The sequence below is a fragment of the Grammomys surdaster genome, unplaced genomic scaffold (genome assembly GCF_004785775.1).
Source record: "Grammomys surdaster isolate TR1022 unplaced genomic scaffold, NIH_TR_1.0 332636, whole genome shotgun sequence".
NCBI lineage: Eukaryota > Metazoa > Chordata > Mammalia > Rodentia > Muridae > Grammomys > Grammomys surdaster.
The window spans coordinates 83,901-101,817 of NW_021627861.1; the positions used below are offsets into that span (position 1 = coordinate 83,901).

At 40.5% G+C, this 17,917-nt stretch overlaps 1 protein-coding gene across 1 annotated transcript in view; it reads left to right on the forward strand.

Annotated features, from left to right (window-relative positions):
* LOC114616596 (synphilin-1) overlaps positions 1-17,406 on the forward strand; it is a 68,629-nt gene extending 51,223 nt beyond the window's left edge. Inside the window, exons 7-11 of the mRNA XM_028762024.1 lie at positions 930-1,099; positions 7,742-7,834; positions 8,369-9,428; positions 10,603-10,673; positions 17,230-17,406. Coding sequence (XP_028617857.1) covers positions 930-1,099; positions 7,742-7,834; positions 8,369-9,428; positions 10,603-10,673; positions 17,230-17,311 — 1,476 coding nt within the window. The 3' untranslated portion in view covers positions 17,312-17,406. The remainder of the gene's footprint in view (positions 1-929; positions 1,100-7,741; positions 7,835-8,368; positions 9,429-10,602; positions 10,674-17,229) is intronic.
* Positions 17,407-17,917: the final 511 nt, after the last annotated feature.

Consider the following 17,917-nt stretch of genomic DNA (forward strand, 5'->3'; position numbering starts at 1 on the left):
GTTGCGATGACCCTCAACCATAAAATTATTTTCATTGCTACTTCATAACTAATTTTCTACTGAATTGTAATGTAAAATCTGTTTTCTAAGGGTCTTAGGCAACTCTATGAAAGGGTTGTTTGACCCTCATAGGGTCTCTACAGGGTCATCCACAGGTAGAGAATCCCTGCCCTGTACCATTCCTTTCTTTTCAGTTGTTTTATTCTTCATCATGTAGGCCTAGCAAGACCTAAGCAAATGTCATTCCCAAACCAGTTACCCAAAAGAATAAGAACAGACGGAATTCCATTCTCCATACCCTACAGGTACCTCTGGCTTTAAGAATGTTTTCTTTTGGACCGCCAACCATCAAAATGACAAAATACCACAAACATTGCACTGTTTATCTCATAGAAGAAAGGGTTTGGTGAATCTGCCCTCTAGGCTACAGGTAGGGAAGAAAGGAATAATATCAGTTTGGTCCTATCTTTGTTGGCTCTGAAGGGAGAAGCCTCTAACATCAGCTAGGAAGATCACTAGCAACGCTTTGCTCTGAATTGGTGTTTCCCACCGAATACCATGGTTTCTGATAATTGGCTTTGGAATAATAAGAAATTTCTATCCAGCATTCTGTTAAATTTTAAAAAATTAAAAAAAGAAAAGTTTGGAGGGAAGTCCTGGGTCTAGAGAAATGGTTCAACCTTTAAGAATACTTGCTGTTCTTTCAAAGGTTCCAAGTACAGTTTCCAGCACCTACACTAGGCAATTCACAACCATCAACAAACAACTCCAGCTCTAGGGATCTGATGCCTTCTTCTGGACTCTTTATGCAGGACGCACGCGCGCGTGCGCGCACGCACACACGCATGCACGCACTCACACACACACACAAATCTGTTTAATAAAAAGAAAGTCCCGATACAATCACATGTTTTTGTATTTTCTGGCAGACCCTGGTGGAGTATGGAGCAAATGTCACGATGCAGAACCACGCTGGGGAAAAGCCGTCCCAGAGTGCTGAGCGGCACGGGCACACCCTATGCTCCCGGTACCTCGTGGTGGTAGAGACATGCATGTCACTGGCCTCACAAGTGGTAAAGTTGACCAAGCAGCTGAAGGAGTAAGTGGTCACTTGATTCCTGCATTCTGACTTGGATTTCTTGTGCTTAGATCTCAGCCAAGGGCTCTAAAGAGCTTCCTTCATCCTTGCTATAAAGGGAGTCTGGGCGTTCTCATCTTTTCTTCCTCCATCCGAAGTGCTCACAGCTTGTGTTCACACTGAACATAACAGCTCTAAGGAGGCAAAATGGTATTAAACCACGAGGTGCAAAGCAAGTTTGCCAGTAGAGAATTAGTCTTTGTAGAGAGAAAGCATCTGTCTGCATTCATGTACTTCAGGAACATGCAGGGTGACTTGGGCAGCTCCCAGGCATCATCTCTGGCCTTTCAGTCTTAATGTAGGGAATCAGAAAGAGTGTAAGAAAGGAGAGGACTAGAGAGAACTCCCATTTCCATTTTCTCAACAAGGGAAATAACAGGTAAGTGTCTTAATACCCAGCAGCAGCAAATGTATTGGAAAAAATGAAGCAGAGAGTTAATTAGCTTTCAGAATGGAAGTGTGACTTTTTAAAGTCATGTCTTTCCTTGACTGATTACCAAACTGGTATACATTATCCACCAGGTGTCAGGGGAGCATTCAGGAAGATGACCACAAAATAAAAACTTGAAGGAAATAGGAAAGGATATAAGTGTACTGGGTAGGATTCTAGAAACTAAGGAATTAGCCTGAAGAACCAACTTCAGCCCTTAGAGATCTTACAGAACAAATAGCAACTCCCATATTGAAGTTTTCTTGATAGTTGGAATCATGATTCCAACAAGTTGACAGATTAGTAGGAGAAAAACCTTTAAGCATTAAACTAAATTTTAGAAGAAAAATATAAAATGTAATTTTTAAGATTCACATACATTTAATAGTGATATTTATTGTGTACTATAGAACAATATAGTATAATACAATATTAGTATAATGGGTGATAAATATACTCTAGTTTTTAAAAACTTGTTTTTATTTTATGTGCATGAGTATTTTACCTGAGTATTTGTCTGTGTACTATGTGTGTGTGCCTGTTGTCCACATGGGCCAAAAGATGATGTCACCAGAACTCGGGGAACTAGTGTTACAGACAATTGTAAGCCACTTTGTGGGTGCCGGGAATCACTGCTCTGGAAGAGCAGCCAAAGCCTCTAGCCACTAACCCATCTCTACAGGCCTCTACCAGACATTAGTAAGGGGAAAGATATGTATCCTATATACATACATCTTACTTGGGGTTAAGACAGGATAGATAACCTACCTTAATGGTTGCAGGCATGTTACATGAGTCATGTAACACTGTGATGTGGCCTTGGACTCTGTGTCTTCCTTAAGCTCAGATATCCCCTTCTCTCTCTACATGCTGTCTCTTGTTTCAGAGATACATGCCTCTCCATCCTCGTGTTCCTGGCCTCTAAAGTAGTCTAAAGTAAATTTTTTATTTTCTAAAAAAAATTTAAACCTAAAACATAAAGGATTACCTATAAGAATCCACTACACAGTTAAACAAAACTCTATGACAGGTGAGCTGGGCAGACATCAAGATCTCATTGTAGCTGACTGTAGTTGAAGAAAGACTGTATATTAGTTAATAACCTAATGACTCACTAAGTTATTTTCCACAGTGAACAGACTCTTACATAAGTCTTTATGTTCTTACATAGCTTCCTGAAAATAAATCCTGGATAGCAAATAGTTAGAATAGAAGGCATGCATTTTGAAAGTATAAATAGAGGGGCTGGGACTATAACTCAGTGGTAGAGCAGTTCCTGGACATGCAGAGTCCCTGGGTTCAATCCTAAAATGATGGAGATATAAGTAGATGTTACCCAAGGCCTTTCCAAAGAGGTCACAGCATCATCCACTCCCTCCAGTGATGAATGGATATATCCAAAGAGGAACTTTAAAATCATCCAATAGAATGTTTTTCCTGAAGTTTCACACTCAGAAAAATAGACTTCTTTAAATCTCAGCTTTTATACCCAACTCTGATTCTTTTTCATAGGTTGCTGTTTTATTAATGAACTTTGCAAAATCAAGTTCCTGACCACTCTCTGTTAATTATTCTGAGATAAACAATCCCTAAGCCCTGACAGACAATAGTCATCAATTGTCTTGAAATCCAAGTATTATGGACAAACATTGTTAGCCCAGTGACAAGATAAAATACGTAAAGGGCTCTTGTGGGCACTGATTGTTCATGTATTATGTACTTCAGTAAAGTAGGAAAACCCAGAAGTGTATATGGAGAAATTCCAGATACAGCCTCAGAGTTATGTGTCTTTTAGGCTGTGGGATATCAATAACAAACAGGGGCAGTTGGGAAATAATTTACAAGGGAGGAAAACACCTGACCTTTGCCCATTGTGAGCTCTGGGACCAGATAGCCCTGAATGTTGCCACTGCTGCTTCTGTTCCTCCTCCTCCTCCTCCTCCTCCTCTTCCTCCTCCTCTTCCTCCTCCTCCTCCTCTTCCTCCTCCTCCTCCTCCTCTTCCTCCTCCTCCTTCTCTTCCTTCCTCCTCTTCCTACTTCTCCTTCTCTTCCTTCCTCCTCTTCCTTCTCTCCTTCCCCCTCTTCCTCCTCCTCCCTCCTTCTTTTCAAGTGTTGTCACCAATTGGTTGTAGCCACTGCTATTGTCTAAAAATGGCAAACCTCAGCTCTTCTGAAGTCCCTCTTAGCAAGCCGAGGTATTTGAAACTGAATTCTGCCTCCACCAGGAAGATACTAAGCCCTAATATTTCAGTGTAGCCTTATTTGGAAATCAGATATTTACAGGAGATATTGAGTCCAAGTAGGGTCATGAGGGTGAAGTTCTAACCCAATGTCAAGTATCCCTATAAAAAATGGAGACAGCCATATACACCGAGAGTACATCATGTAAACATGAAGGCAGTGTTCATCGGGGGATATCAACAAACCATGAAGCCAGCATTTGCCAGTAAAAAGTAGATCCTAGGGGACAGGGACAGGATAGACATCAACATATGCTCAGAAGGAAGCAACATGGCTAACTTTAATCTCACATTACTTAGGCCTCCCAAACTGTGGGGTGATACATTGCTTTGGTCGGGGGATGAAGAGGTGGTTTGCCAGTTAATAGCACATGCTGCTTTGGCAAAAGATCATTCCCAACACCTACATCATGTGGTTCACAACCACCTAGAACGCTAGTGTCAAGGGATCTGACACCTTCTTCTGACCTCTGAGGTTGCAAGGCACATATGCAAGCACTCACATGTACACATAGGATAAAAATAAAAAATATTTTAAAAATTTCTTGTTGTTTAAAGCATCAGGTTTGTGATACTCTTATAGCCATCCTGGCACAGTGACATGGTATGAAAATAAAGTTTTCTCTCTGTGTTTAAGGCTGATAGAGTCTTTCTGGAAGCTTCCTTCAAATCTAAAGAATAAGAGTGTTCTCCATTGTTCTGGTAATTCCAGTCAACAGTCAACACAACTGATATCAAATGGGATTTTTTTAATTGTGTCATAATGACTGAAAGACACCTAGTTTTATATATATAATTTTCCTGTACCTACCTTAGCACCCACCCTCCCACCCCAAACCCCTGCTGTAGTTTTCTCCAGAACTTGGGCATGACTTTAGAGTGTGCACCTTTAATCAGCCCACTAGCTTGCTCATGTTCCCAGCGTAGTCTCTTTTTCTGAATAATGTCTGTGTTTCTGTTTTTTTTTATAATTTTTCATTTTATTTTGTTTTCTGTGTATGAGTGTTTTGTTTGTACATGTCTGTGCACCATGGATGTGCCTGGTGTCTGAAGAAAAGGACATTGGATCCCCTGGAACTGTAGTTATACATGGTTATGAGCCACTATGTAGGTGTTATGATTCAAACCTGGGTCCTCTGGGAGAGCAGTTAATGCTCTTAACTACAGAGCCATCCCTCCAGCTCTCTTAAAATAAAACACACACACACACACACACACACACACACACACACACACATTTGACATGCATCCCAACTAGCACAGTGGAATGTATTCAGGGGTTGTAATCTTAAGTCAGTGTCAGCAAATAGCAAAGAGGGCAAAGCTCTCTAATCAACTATCTTTGTAAGAAGTTTGGTTGGGACACAGCCACACACATTCACACACATTCATCTGTGTGATGTGCAAGGTTAAAGCCATGCTACAAGGACAATTCTGAAAGCTTGGTGACTCCTGAGCCTAAAATATGGGCTATCTGGTTCGTTAAGAATTTGCTAGGTCCTGCTTTCAAAAACTGTGGATTTTGTTTTTATGCTGTTGCTTAAGATTTATCTTGATTTGTAATTTATGTATATGTGTGTGGGCCTGAGAATATATCTGTACCATGTGTGTACAGGTCACCATGGAGACCAGAAGAGGCACTGGGTCGCCTGGAGCTGGTATTACAAGTTGTTCTGAGTATCCCAGGGTGGGTACTAGGAATCAGCAAATGCACTTAGTGTCAGAGTCATCTGTCAAGCCTCATGACTAAGTTTGAATAAGTGAGTTTGGCAGTATAGGTGAGATGAAATAAGGTTACAGACTTGGCTTGGTTTGGAGGATGAATTGTTAGAAAGAATGCTGACCACTTCTAAGAAATACAAAGATACTGCGAGTTGCAAAAGACTATCAGGACCTGACTACATAGAAATACACAGACATAGTTGTTGGATATATGCAGCAATACCATACAAGAATGGGAGGCTTCCTCTAGTCTATACCTAAGATAAGGTAGCAATTGTAATACTTACAACCCCTCCATTTAGTTTGAAGCCCCAGCCCATGAGAGATCTTACAATTTTTATGCTAACCATATTAGTTTCCTGTTGCTTATAACAAACTATCACAAAATTACTGACTTAACAGAAAACATGTCTGCTTTACAGTTTTGTAGGTTAGGGGGTCAGTGGGCATGTTGCAATGCTAAGATCTAGGTGTTTACAAGGTACTTTCCTAGAAAATGGGCTGTAGGTGAGTGTACTTTCTGCTCCTTCAGATTGCTGCAGAAGTAGCTTCTTGCATTTGGATGACTAGGTTCCTGCTATCCTTCCGGCTGCTAGATGGGTTACCTCAGCTGCATCCTGTAGCCCATAATCTCCTTTCTCTAGGTATGACGTCAGCAGCAGGATCAAGTCCTTCCCATTCTTCTAACCTCTTTCTCACTGCGAAAGGCTTATATGAGTAGGGTAAAGTAGCCTCCACGTGAAACCTTCATATTACATCAGCTGTATTCAATGTTACTTCCTTTCTGCTATTAACATGGCATATTTATGCCTCCTTGGAATTTGGACATAGATAGACATTCTTGGTGAACTATATCAATACTACATATTGCATTCGATAAATACTTCTCATTCCTGTGGAATAAGAGTTAGTTTGCTTTAATCTCAGAATTTGGAAGGCTGAGGCAGAAGGTGCTCTATGGGTTCAAGGCCAGGCCAGTCTAAATAGTAAGCCCTAGGCCATACAAGGCTATAGAGTGAGACCTTGTCTCAAAAACTAAATATATGACTAAAACAGTGTCAGGTTGATTAACTAATAACAATTTCTATACTAATTAATATACATTTTCTAAATGATTTTTCTTCCTGTAGCTGTGACTTTCAACCTATTTTTCTTTTATCTTTAAAACACATTCTGTTACACATACTCTTACGTCCCGAGGAAACAGACTGTAACTGTGCATTATTTGTTTTTCATAAGAGAGTATAAAACTCTTTGTTACCCAAAGTACAAGTAGTTATCTTGTATTGTGTTTATATTTTTATGATTAGTAAACTGTTTGTAACTGTTGTAAACACTTTTTAAAATTTCTAAGAAAAGTGCCCCATGCCTTTAATCCCAGCACTAAGGAGGCAGACATAAGCAGAAGTCAGTGGGCTAGCCTGGTCTACACAGTGAGTTCCAAGCCATCTAGGGCTACACAGAGAGAGACCCAGTCTCAAAAACAAAGAAATACAATAGTTTAGAAACCATTAGTTATATTTTGAAATACATCCTTCTAGATCTTTGTTCTGGTGATGGAAGGGAGAGAGAAAATTTCCTAGAATAGTAGCTGGTTTAGCGACTTGCACCCATAATCCTGGTATTATTAGGCAGAGACAAGGAAGTCCCCTAAAGATTGCTGGCCAGCCACTCTAGCTGAACCATGAGCCCCAAGTTCAATGAGAAATCTTTCTCAAAAATCTAAGATGCAGAGCAATGAGGAAGAGATGTAACAGCAATTCCTGGTCTTCATGTGCACATTCATACATATATACACAAATACACACACAAATTAGAATGTATTACATATAGTATTTATAGTATTCTTTTTTCACTTAAGACTAGTAAAGTATAATATATACACACAAATACTAGCCAATTTTTGTATGTCCATAGGTATTAAAGTAATATTGCTTTAATAGTTGTCATTGTAGAAATGATTGAAATTCTTTCATTCTTATTAATGGGCTATTAACTTCACAGTTTGTCACAAATGTAAACAATAACTGTCCTTTTCAATACTTTTGATTGCTTCCTTGGGAAAATCTCTGAACCATGAGGATGAAGACTAAACCCTTTTTAAGGCTTCTGAATGGATTGCCATTTGCTGAGTTTTCATAAAGACTCTTCTCCCTCTAGTTTTCCAGTGGCCATGCATCAGATATTGTGTTTCTTGGTTGTTTCCTACAGGCAGACAGTGGAGCGTGTCACACTCCAGAGTCAACTCCAACAACTTCTAGAAGCCCAGAAGTCAGAGGGAAAATCCCTCCCTTCTTCACCCAGGTAATCCCAGTCATTCTGGTATTTGAATTGTTGGTTATTTGATGAAATCTTTAAATAGTCCTCTAGTATTCTGTTTATTCTGTTTAATGTTTTTCAAGAAAATTACAACAGAAAATACTTTACTCCTACAAACATAAATTAAAAGATATCGTAATGAAACGCCTGTGTCTGGAATCACAGGACCTGAGGTAGTTTCCAGCTTTTCTATATCTTTGTGCCACATGTACTGACCCATGAAATGAGATAAGGATATATAGGGTGATTAAATTGTTAGAAACAGAAGTAAGGAAATTCATACAAAAATGGTGCTTACACAATAAAACAGACCAATTCTGTAGCCATGAAGTTTAGGACATGTTATGCTCTGGCTACAGCTGATAGAATGGAGTCTTTGTTAATTGTTCTGAAGAAACATTAAGTAATTCTAATCTTGTTTTCTATGAATCACTAAGCATATCAAAGGGCATTTGAGGTCTTATGGATGCATTTAGTGCAGTAGGAAACCATCTTACATTTCCTTCATCTTCTTTCCAGTTCACCCTCCTCACCAGCATCTAGAAAGTCCCAGTGGAAAATTCTAGATACAGATGATGAGTCTACAGGCAAAAGCAAACTGGGAGCCCAGGAGGGAATTCAAGTCCTTGGGAGCTTGTCAGTCTCCAGCAGGACTAGGACCAAAGGAAAAGATGAAGACTCTGATAAAATCTTACGTCAGTTATTGGGGAAAGAAATATCAGAGAATGTCTGCACCCAGGAAAAGTTGTCATTGGAATTCCAGGATGCTCAGGTATCCTCTAGGAATTCGAAAAAAATCCCTCTAGAGAAGAGGGAACTGAAGCTAGCCAGACTGAGGCAGCTGATGCAGAGATCGTTGAGTGAATCTGACACGGACTCAAACAACTCTGAAGACCCAAAAAATACTCCTGTGAAAAGACCAGACAGGCCGAGGCCACAGCCCATTGTGGAAAGTGTGGAGAATGTGGACAGCGCAGAAAGCTTACACCTGATGATAAAGAAACACTCTCTGGCATCAGGACGCAGGTTTCCTTTTGGTATGAAGGCCTCCAAATCCATGGATGGCCACAGCCCATCACCCACCTCAGAGAGCAGTGAACCAGACTTGGACTCCCACTGCCCAGGCCTGGGGATGACTCCTCCAACCCAGCCTTCCACAGAAGCTACTCAGTCGAGTCCTGACAGTGCCACTGCCCAGAAAGTTGCCACAAGCCCCAAGAGTGCCCTCAAGTCTCCATCATCCAAGCGCCGTACATCCCAAAACTCAAAACTCAGAGTGACCTTTGAGGAGCCTGTTGTGCAAATGGAGCAAACTAGCCTTGAACTAAATGGAGAAAAAGACAAAGATAAGGGCAGGGCCCCACAGAGGACTAGTGAATCAGGGGAACAAATAAAAAGGCCTTTTGGAACCTTCCGATCCATCATGGAGAGTTTAAGTGGGAATCAGAACAACAATAATAACTACCAGCCAGCTAGCCAGCTGAAGACCTGCACACTACCCTTGACATCACTTGGAAGGAAGACAGCAGATGCCAAGGGGAATCCTGTGAACCCTGCCAGCAAAGGAAAGAACAAGGCAGTGAGTGCTATCTGGAGACTATGCTTGTATTACTTTTAATTGATTGTGTTATTGTTAAAACTTGGGTTACTGACTTGTGCCACCTTAAGGGGAGGTCACCCCAAGATTCATAAATTCATATATTTTTAATGAAAACACGCCAGCTTAAAATAAATGCCCTTGCACTTCCTTTGGAGAATGCAGAGAGAGGTGGGTAAAGAAATCACAGATTAGGTCTGATCCCAGTTTCTTGCGCTTTGGGCATTTGGAGTTGTAAGCTAAGAGGCATTTATACAAGATGAAACCACTCGTCAGCATTCAATTGGTCCTTTGTTGGCACTGATTCTGCCTCAGGAAGAGTTTGTTCTCCTTGTGGACTGGGTACTCAAGCCCATTTTAAAATCACATAAACAGAAACTCTATTTCTTCTAAGCTACTCAACTCAAATAACCTTTGAAATGAATATCCCCCAGGGACTGCCACATAGCCTGTTAGCACATACATCTCTAAGTGTTGATTAGATACTGGAGAGACTGAAGGGCTTGCCAGTGGACAGGAGAAGGCAGAATGCATTGAAGTCATTTATAACAAGCATTTCTTGGAAACCCGTCTCTAAGAATAAGAGATAGGACCTTCGTTTCAGGCAGTGATTCCTGCATGTTCTGCACTTATCATGCCATCCAAAACAGTGTAGCAGCCAAAGTACAGAGCTCTCTGTGGAAGGAACGCCTTGGGTCATTCACTATTCTGTTTACTAAACCACCCAGTAGAGTGTCAGAAGCTTAGCGTTTATTCTTTGTTGGGTTTCTATTACAACAGAGTCTTAAGAACTATCTGTATTTCTTGCGGTGATACCAAATCAAGTTTTACATAATATCTCTTCAACAGCCTCATCACCAATTTTTAAATTATCTACCATCTCCCTTATTATAAACGACTTTACCGTGTATTTGTTTTATCTAGAAACAGCATACTCTGGCTAAGACACCAGACTTTTTTACTTTAAAAATTGAAATCTGTTTTTTCCCAAATGACTTAATAGAGTCTCTTGATGAGCAATAACACTAAAATCATCTCCCCTGTTTCCCATACACCTTTTCTCTAATATCTCCTGCATGCCTTGGATTAACCGGGACCTTTGCATGTGATAAGCTTGTTGCATGTTGTCAGATAATTCTTAATTGCACTTCTCTAGGCGATGTACAGCAGCTGTATCCAACTTCCTTCTAACGCGCTGGTTGAGGAGCATCTACATGACTCCGCACGGTATGTGGCATAGAACGCACTGTGCAACACTGCCATGCCTTTGCTTAGCGTTGCATGACCTTTGAAATGATGCGGCTGCAATGTTTTTAAGCAGGGGACATAGGATATAGCACCAAGGGAGAAGAATCTTACAACCCTTCTCCCAAAGAGACATGGCTTCAGGTGGCAGCTAGGTCCTAGGAAGGTAGCTGGTACCCCATTGGAGGCACTTTATCCTAGAATCAGTTGGGAGAGTCTACTCTGTTCACAAACTCACTATGTTCCTCGGTCGACTTTGGCCTTCAGCTTGCATTTTAAGGGAGCTTAGTGCCCAAGTATAGAAATTAGGTTCAGTCATGGGGAGAAAGGGTTAGCTGCCCTTCAGAAATCAGAACTTCAAATGTGAGCTGAGGTTTTGCTTCAGCACTACTGACAAACTAAAGGTGCCTTTTGGCATCATTCTGCTGATCACAAGAGGAACATGCCTCTCAGAAGCATGCCATTGCAGTGGGAAGCTTTTCCACTTAGCACCGTGAACCACTTCCGGCCCAGAAGCCGTTCTTGATGAAAGCCAGCGATTAAATTAAGAGTCTTTCTCAAACAAAATGTTCACAAGTCCAAATGCATGATCTGTGTACGTGATCAAGAAAGAGGACCCCGTCACTAGTGAGAGACTAGGACTTCTCCTTGGGCAAAACCCTTCTGGGATGCAGTGTGTATTTCCTGACCTGGCAGGAAGTGGGTGGAGCTACAGGAAATGTTAATGTGATCAGTTTCTCTTGACTGGTTTGTTTGAGAAGCGTTAAACCTCGAAGCCCATTTTAAAAGCAAACTGTTGGTTTTAAAACATTTCAGAAATTTAAAAACCATGACATGGTATTCAGCATTCCTCCAGAATCTTCCAAAGAATTTGTGTACTATACATACAGATTTTAGTTCAAAATACAAAACCTCCAGAAAATCTTTCTCTTTTTGTCCTTCCCTAGATCGGATTTAGTCTGCTTGTGTCTATGTCCAGTCTGGGTGGAAAACAAAGTCTTTGTCATGTTAGCGGGATATCATCAGGGATCTCATTAATTCGGTGCATTGAAGGAAGAACGCCTCAGATTCTTAATAGTCACTAGTGAGCAGCTGATAGCAGGTGGTCTAAATGTAGTCAGGACTGCTTCCAGCCATCCTGTGGCAGAGGCTCCTGTTCAGTGCCAGTGTTAGAGGTGGGAAAGTGACATGGGAAAACCTTGTCCTTCCCAACATTGATACTATCCAGCTTCTGCTCATCTCAACCTAGTTCCCTATCCTTTCACCCTTTCCTGTGCCTGTCTTAGGTTGGATGTGTCTTCTTGGTGTCTGGAAACTTATGCTTTTGTGCCTGAGACAAGGAAGCACAAAGACTTGGCAAACTCCCTGGAAGCAGAAAAAAAAAATGCCTTCCAGACTCCTAGAGCAACTGGGAACAAGATAATTAATGTCACAGCAGATCCTTCCTGCCAGAAATGTTTCACCTGCCTTTTTACAAGGAAAGGAACAAAGCTGAGCATTTCAGTTGAGTAGGATTACAAAGAGTCAGCACAAAATGAGGTCAGAGGGCCACTCACCTGTCTGAGACAGCTGTAACACTTTCCTACTCCATTTAGGAAACAGTCCTTCTGAAGACTCAGTTATTGAGATAACAGATTCACTGGCCTTGTGGAGTGACAAGGTTTGAATTCAATGCTAAATTAGAATCCAGTGCTTAGAAAATCCAAACAATACATATAGTCACAGTATTGAGTGAACATCCATATCTCATCTCACTACCCCATATCCTAATATAGACTTTATTACAGTTTTAGTTTGGCATGGGCTTCCATTTAAAACATGGAGTCTTGTTTGTTTGTTTGTTTGTTTGTTTTTCACATTGGAAAGAATAAATTTTTATCCTCTCTGCATCACTTGCACACAGATAGCACAAGCCTGGTCCACTCCACAGACAAATCAAGGATGCCTCTCTGCCTGAAATAAAGGTTCCTCAGAAGAACTAAGGCTAGAATGAGATGCTTAAATGAACAAGACAGAACTAACTCTGGTGCCTGCAGCCTTTACCTATATGAGCTGAGTACAGAGGTTCACCTATCAGTGGTGACTTCAGATCTTGACCAGAGAACTTGCTAGTACATCAAGTGGCTTCCTGAAATAGTGGAGGGATGCCTAGGCTTTGAGTGGAGATGTTGACAGCTCCCTGCTACTGACTCCCCTTGTCAACAGATGTAAGTGTGGTATCAGCTCCAGGACTCTGGAATCACAACCTAGTTTATAAGAATTTTTTTTAAATGTTTTTCTTGAATAAAGGACCAATGAATGCAGCATTTTAAAGAACATCATTCAGTTTTTTTACCAGGCTTCTGGCAGCTATTCAGTTTTCTGAATTGATCACGGGGTGATAGCAAAGAGTCTTGGATTTTTTTTACAGTGGCCTTTAAAGTTAGATCCAACCTTATTGCTTTAAACAGCTTTCTCAGCCTCACAACTCCAGAAGATGACTTGATTTATAGGAAACAGATTCATCTTTTCTTTTTTCTTCCAAGAGGATAAGTTGACTGAGTTTTTATAACACCAAAGGAATGTCTACTATCACTGGTCTTAAAAATACCAATGAAGCATCCATTTGCCAGTTTGGGACTGCCTAGGGTAGCTTGTTCCAAAATATGGCTACCTCCAACAGCACCCTCTCTAAGCTTGTGACATTCTTTCTTGAAAGCTTAGACCCCCAATCCTAGCACCAGCATAACAGGACTCCTTAAAAAGACATAAAGCGAATAAAACTTAGAATGCTTTTTATTATCTATGAATTAGCCACATCAAGAATTATATATACAAAGCCAAGAGCTAATGTCAAATATTTTACATAGATTTCAAGGTATCCAATGCTACCTCAAAGAGAATGATATTTTTGGCATAGGGCTGGGAATGATATAACTATCTATCCCAATGGTTTGCTGTTGCTCATAGAGGGGAGAAAGGAGAACTCTTCCTTAGAAACTAAAACTACCCCAGCAGGACATATTCTTTAGCGTGCTCAGCCCAATTTAATGATAGTCAGAAATCCTAAGACAAGCAGCTCCTTTTCCCCTCTCTACTCTGTTTTCCTCACTCTGAAGGTACAGTTGTGAAGCAACCCCAAGAAAGATAATGCCTTATGGTGTCATAGCCATACCATAAGTCTACCATTACTAAGAGCATCTTTTGATATTATGAGAATAGAGCCTACCCAAAGCTCTCTAAAGGCTGGATTTTAGAGATATATAGGTTGATTGAAATCAGCACAGATAGAACCTTGTCTGAGCCATACCCCTGGGTAGCCACACCTTTCTTTTTCACATCTTCATCAAGAAGCATATAATTGGGGGAGCTGGGGAAATCACTCAACCAGTAAAGTACTTGCTGTGCAGACATGAAGACTTGAACCCAGAACACACATTAAAAATGTTAGTCATAGTGGTTGGGCTTGTACTTCCAGTGCTGAGTCAGCAGAAATGAGTTTACCCATGGTGTTCTATAGCCAATTAGACAACCAAACATCAGTGAACTCCAAACCCACAGGAGATCAAGCTCAGAAAAGAAGTTAGATAATACTTGAGGGACAGCATTTGATCATATCCTTTGTCCTTCACATACATGCGTGTATCTGTGCATGTATACCTATACACACGCATAATTGTACTTACATAAACATGTGTACTCCCCCTACACACAAACAACACATTTTCCCCAATGGAAGGCAGAGTTTCCAAACTTGGGCAGGTCACAGTGGACAGATTCAAAGGAGGATAGGAATAAAAACTATTGCCAGAGCTTCATGAGATCAATCAGCCTTGAGAGCACCTGTGTACATTCAGTGTCTAGCACTGTGCCTTGCATATGGAAGAGGCTTTATAAATACTTGGAAGAAAAAGAGCCTAACAGAGGAAAAAGAGGAAGAGACAGGGAAAGAAAGCGAAAGAAAACCTTGTCTGTATTATCTGAGGGTCTGGGGGAAGAGGTTGTGTTCTATCAGTACATTTGAGTCTCACATCTCCCTTCTTCAGTGTCAATTTGAGTAATACTCATTTAATTTTGAAACAGAATTCCATCTTTTAGTAGATAAACCATATAACTAAGCTACAAGTCAAACTCTAAGAGAGCAGACTTAGTGGCCTCTTCCTTTGGTTAGCAGGGTAATCGTGTGGCAGCCGAGGAGCCATGGCATACTGATCCTGTCTGTTGCTGTGGGATTGCCACGTGCTGTGGAAATACAGAGTGTGTGCCTAGATGATTCAGCACACTGGATTACTTGAAAACCAGTTATTTAAACATAATGCTTTCCCCCTTTTTAATTTTGGTCACTCAGAATGCGGTTTCATATCCAAGAGTGAAGTCGAGGCACAACAATTATCTGAATAATTTGAGCCAGAATTACCCACTTTTGTTCTCTTGAATTCTGGCAGTTGAAGGTTGGGTAATTGAAGGATTCAGGGAAGGCTGATTTATTATCATATTAAATGTCTCAAATTAACAGTTTACTTGGTTTGGACTTGACTTTCTGTAATCAAACTAGGTTTTTCCTGCAGAAATGGGGCTCTTCTGAGGATGATAAAAACAACATTCCATTCTACCAAAGTAAAAATGCCCTTTCAGAGTGTGAATTATGGTATCTTTAACCTAGAATGAAACCCTTTAGCTTATTTATTTTAATCGAATTTCCATCAAAACTATATGAACACATGTGAGTAATAATAGCAAAACAAAAGCTGGCTGTTCACAGTCAGGAATATATGGGAGAAGGGCTGAGGGGACCCCACTCTTTACTACGAGCTATTTGCTGCTGATAGATTGAAGAATCTCTGCCTTCAGATGGGTACCCATTAGTGGTTACAACAGGCTTCAGTGGATCGCTCCAAGCCAACAGTCCTGGCCAATGCTCACATCAGTGGTCCTAGCTAAACTAAATGGATCAGAACACAAAACCAAAAGTCATGAATTTCAGAAGGGAGAGAGAGAGAAAGGTCAGAATATATTACACACATATATGAAATTGCCAAAGAACAAAATTAATCAATAAAAAAATCTGCCATCTCCTGCACCGCCCCATCCATTCACTATTCATATTCTTCTGAGTCTACCATGCCCTTTTCTGTCATATTTTCTTCAGTATTCTGTATTTCTAAATACCATGTTTATAGAAATTGTCAGCTTCAGATATTATCCCTATCAGCTACTGGCAGCCACTACAGATGGTAAAAATATGAGCGCACTTAAAATAGCCCAGCAAATATTCCAGACGCTTCATACATCTTTGCTCTCTTAATCTTCGCGATGATATATATGCCAGATCCTATTATTATCCATATTTTGCACATTGGAAAAAGACATAGATGATTATGCATCTTGCCCAAGATTATATAGTAATGACGGTTATAAACTGTGGAGCCAGCATTTGAATTTGATCAGTCTGGCTCAAGAGTTCATATTAACAGCAAGTTCATTTTTAGCCTCTCCCTTCCTCTCTCTCTCTCTCTCTCTCTCTCTCTGAGTGTTGGCTATTGAACACAGGACTTTATGCATTCTAGCCAAACACTCTACCTCTGAACTCCATCCCCAGACAATTTCTTCTTATAAAGCCACAAGGACTCAGTTGGGGATTCTAAGATCTCCAAGTTCCATAGTTTCTTGCAATGTACACACATATGCCCTTGGGGGACACACTCCAACTATGTCCAAGCCATAGCACTAACCAAGCATGGTTTTTGAGGTCAGAAAGCCACATTGGGGCTTTTCCTGCATCCAAATGTAAGAACCGTTACCAGAATATCTTAGGTACCAACAGTTAGAACTTAGTAGTATACAGGCTTGTCCACTAACAAAGGCTAGCTCCTCTCCACAAGCTTTAAAATGGTATGCATCTAACAGCCCATGAAAAAGAATATGCATCTTATCCAGAGGAAAATCCACTTATAAAAGAACATCTGTTCCTTTGTCGTATTCTTCTGCAGACCTAGTAAACAGTGAGTATTGGGGGAAACAGCTCTCATGTTTCTCAGTTTTCTGGTTTCTGTACCTTCACCTATTTGTAGTCTTTCAACAAGTCACTCAGCAATCATGCCTAAAAGCATTCTTTGCAAACTCTCCGGGTTCCAAGTTACTGCAGTATTCAAAGTGTCACCAATAATTCCTTGTAAAGAAATTATTTAAAACAAAAAAAAAACAGAACAAAAACCTCTTGCTTTCATTTAATCAACAATGCTATACATCCTATCGTGTTTGTCCCTGGTAAAATCCCCTTGACTACAGAGTGCCTGGATTCCAATCAATGTGGTTAAGAAATTGCTCCTGGAGTCAAATTCAAATGTGTTAAGTAAGTGTGCGTTTTTACATGATGACTGCTTTTGTTACGTTTAAACAGTGGTTTATAGGAAAAGCAAATAATTTGCCTCCTGGAATGAAAGGCTCCTCAGTATGGTTTGGGGATGATTCCCATTTTTGGTGAACTCTTTAGCAGCAGCATCTTGTAACTTGACCATAGTTTTCTCTCATTTTGGTCTGTGGTTTCTCTTCTGCTTAGGCATAATGACATCAAAAGAAACACGAAGAAACCCTACATGAAGCACATTGCTGAGCCAGAGCCGAAGGAACTCTTCTTATAAATTACTCTTAGCATGAGTCTCACATATGTCCTCCGGCCATCATTGGAAGTTAATGGACTGTCCGCTGTGGCAAGCAGACCATGAGAACAACACCTCACCAGCTGAGCAGATTATCTGGATGCCTTAAGTTTATAATATGAGACTGGTTATAAGATACATTTTGGACCATATCTGTATATAGAACTTGTTTGTTTTTTCAATATGCTTTTGAAAACATGATCGAGCAATGTATGCATTGAAACATTGGACTCTTGGTTGATTCAACCTTCTCAAAGCACATCCACCAGCACCTGGCACTGCTAGTGTTTTGTGAATTGCATGAGGATTTGCTATTGTTGATAGATATTCACTTTCTCCATAACAAGGGCACCTGAGGCTCAGCTCAGTGAGGCTAGGTCACTGGTTTTATTTTCTGTCCAGAATGTTTTTTCTGTCATTTCTACTTTTTTAATAAAGAAAATTAAACATTTATAGCAGCCAACTCTGGGCATGGGGCATCTACTTTCTAATAAACCTGTGATGTGCTGATTTCTAAAAGGCTTTGAAAATATTTTGATTGCTGATACTTGATATTAAGAGCAAACTGGGCTGTTTAGGTGGTTTCCC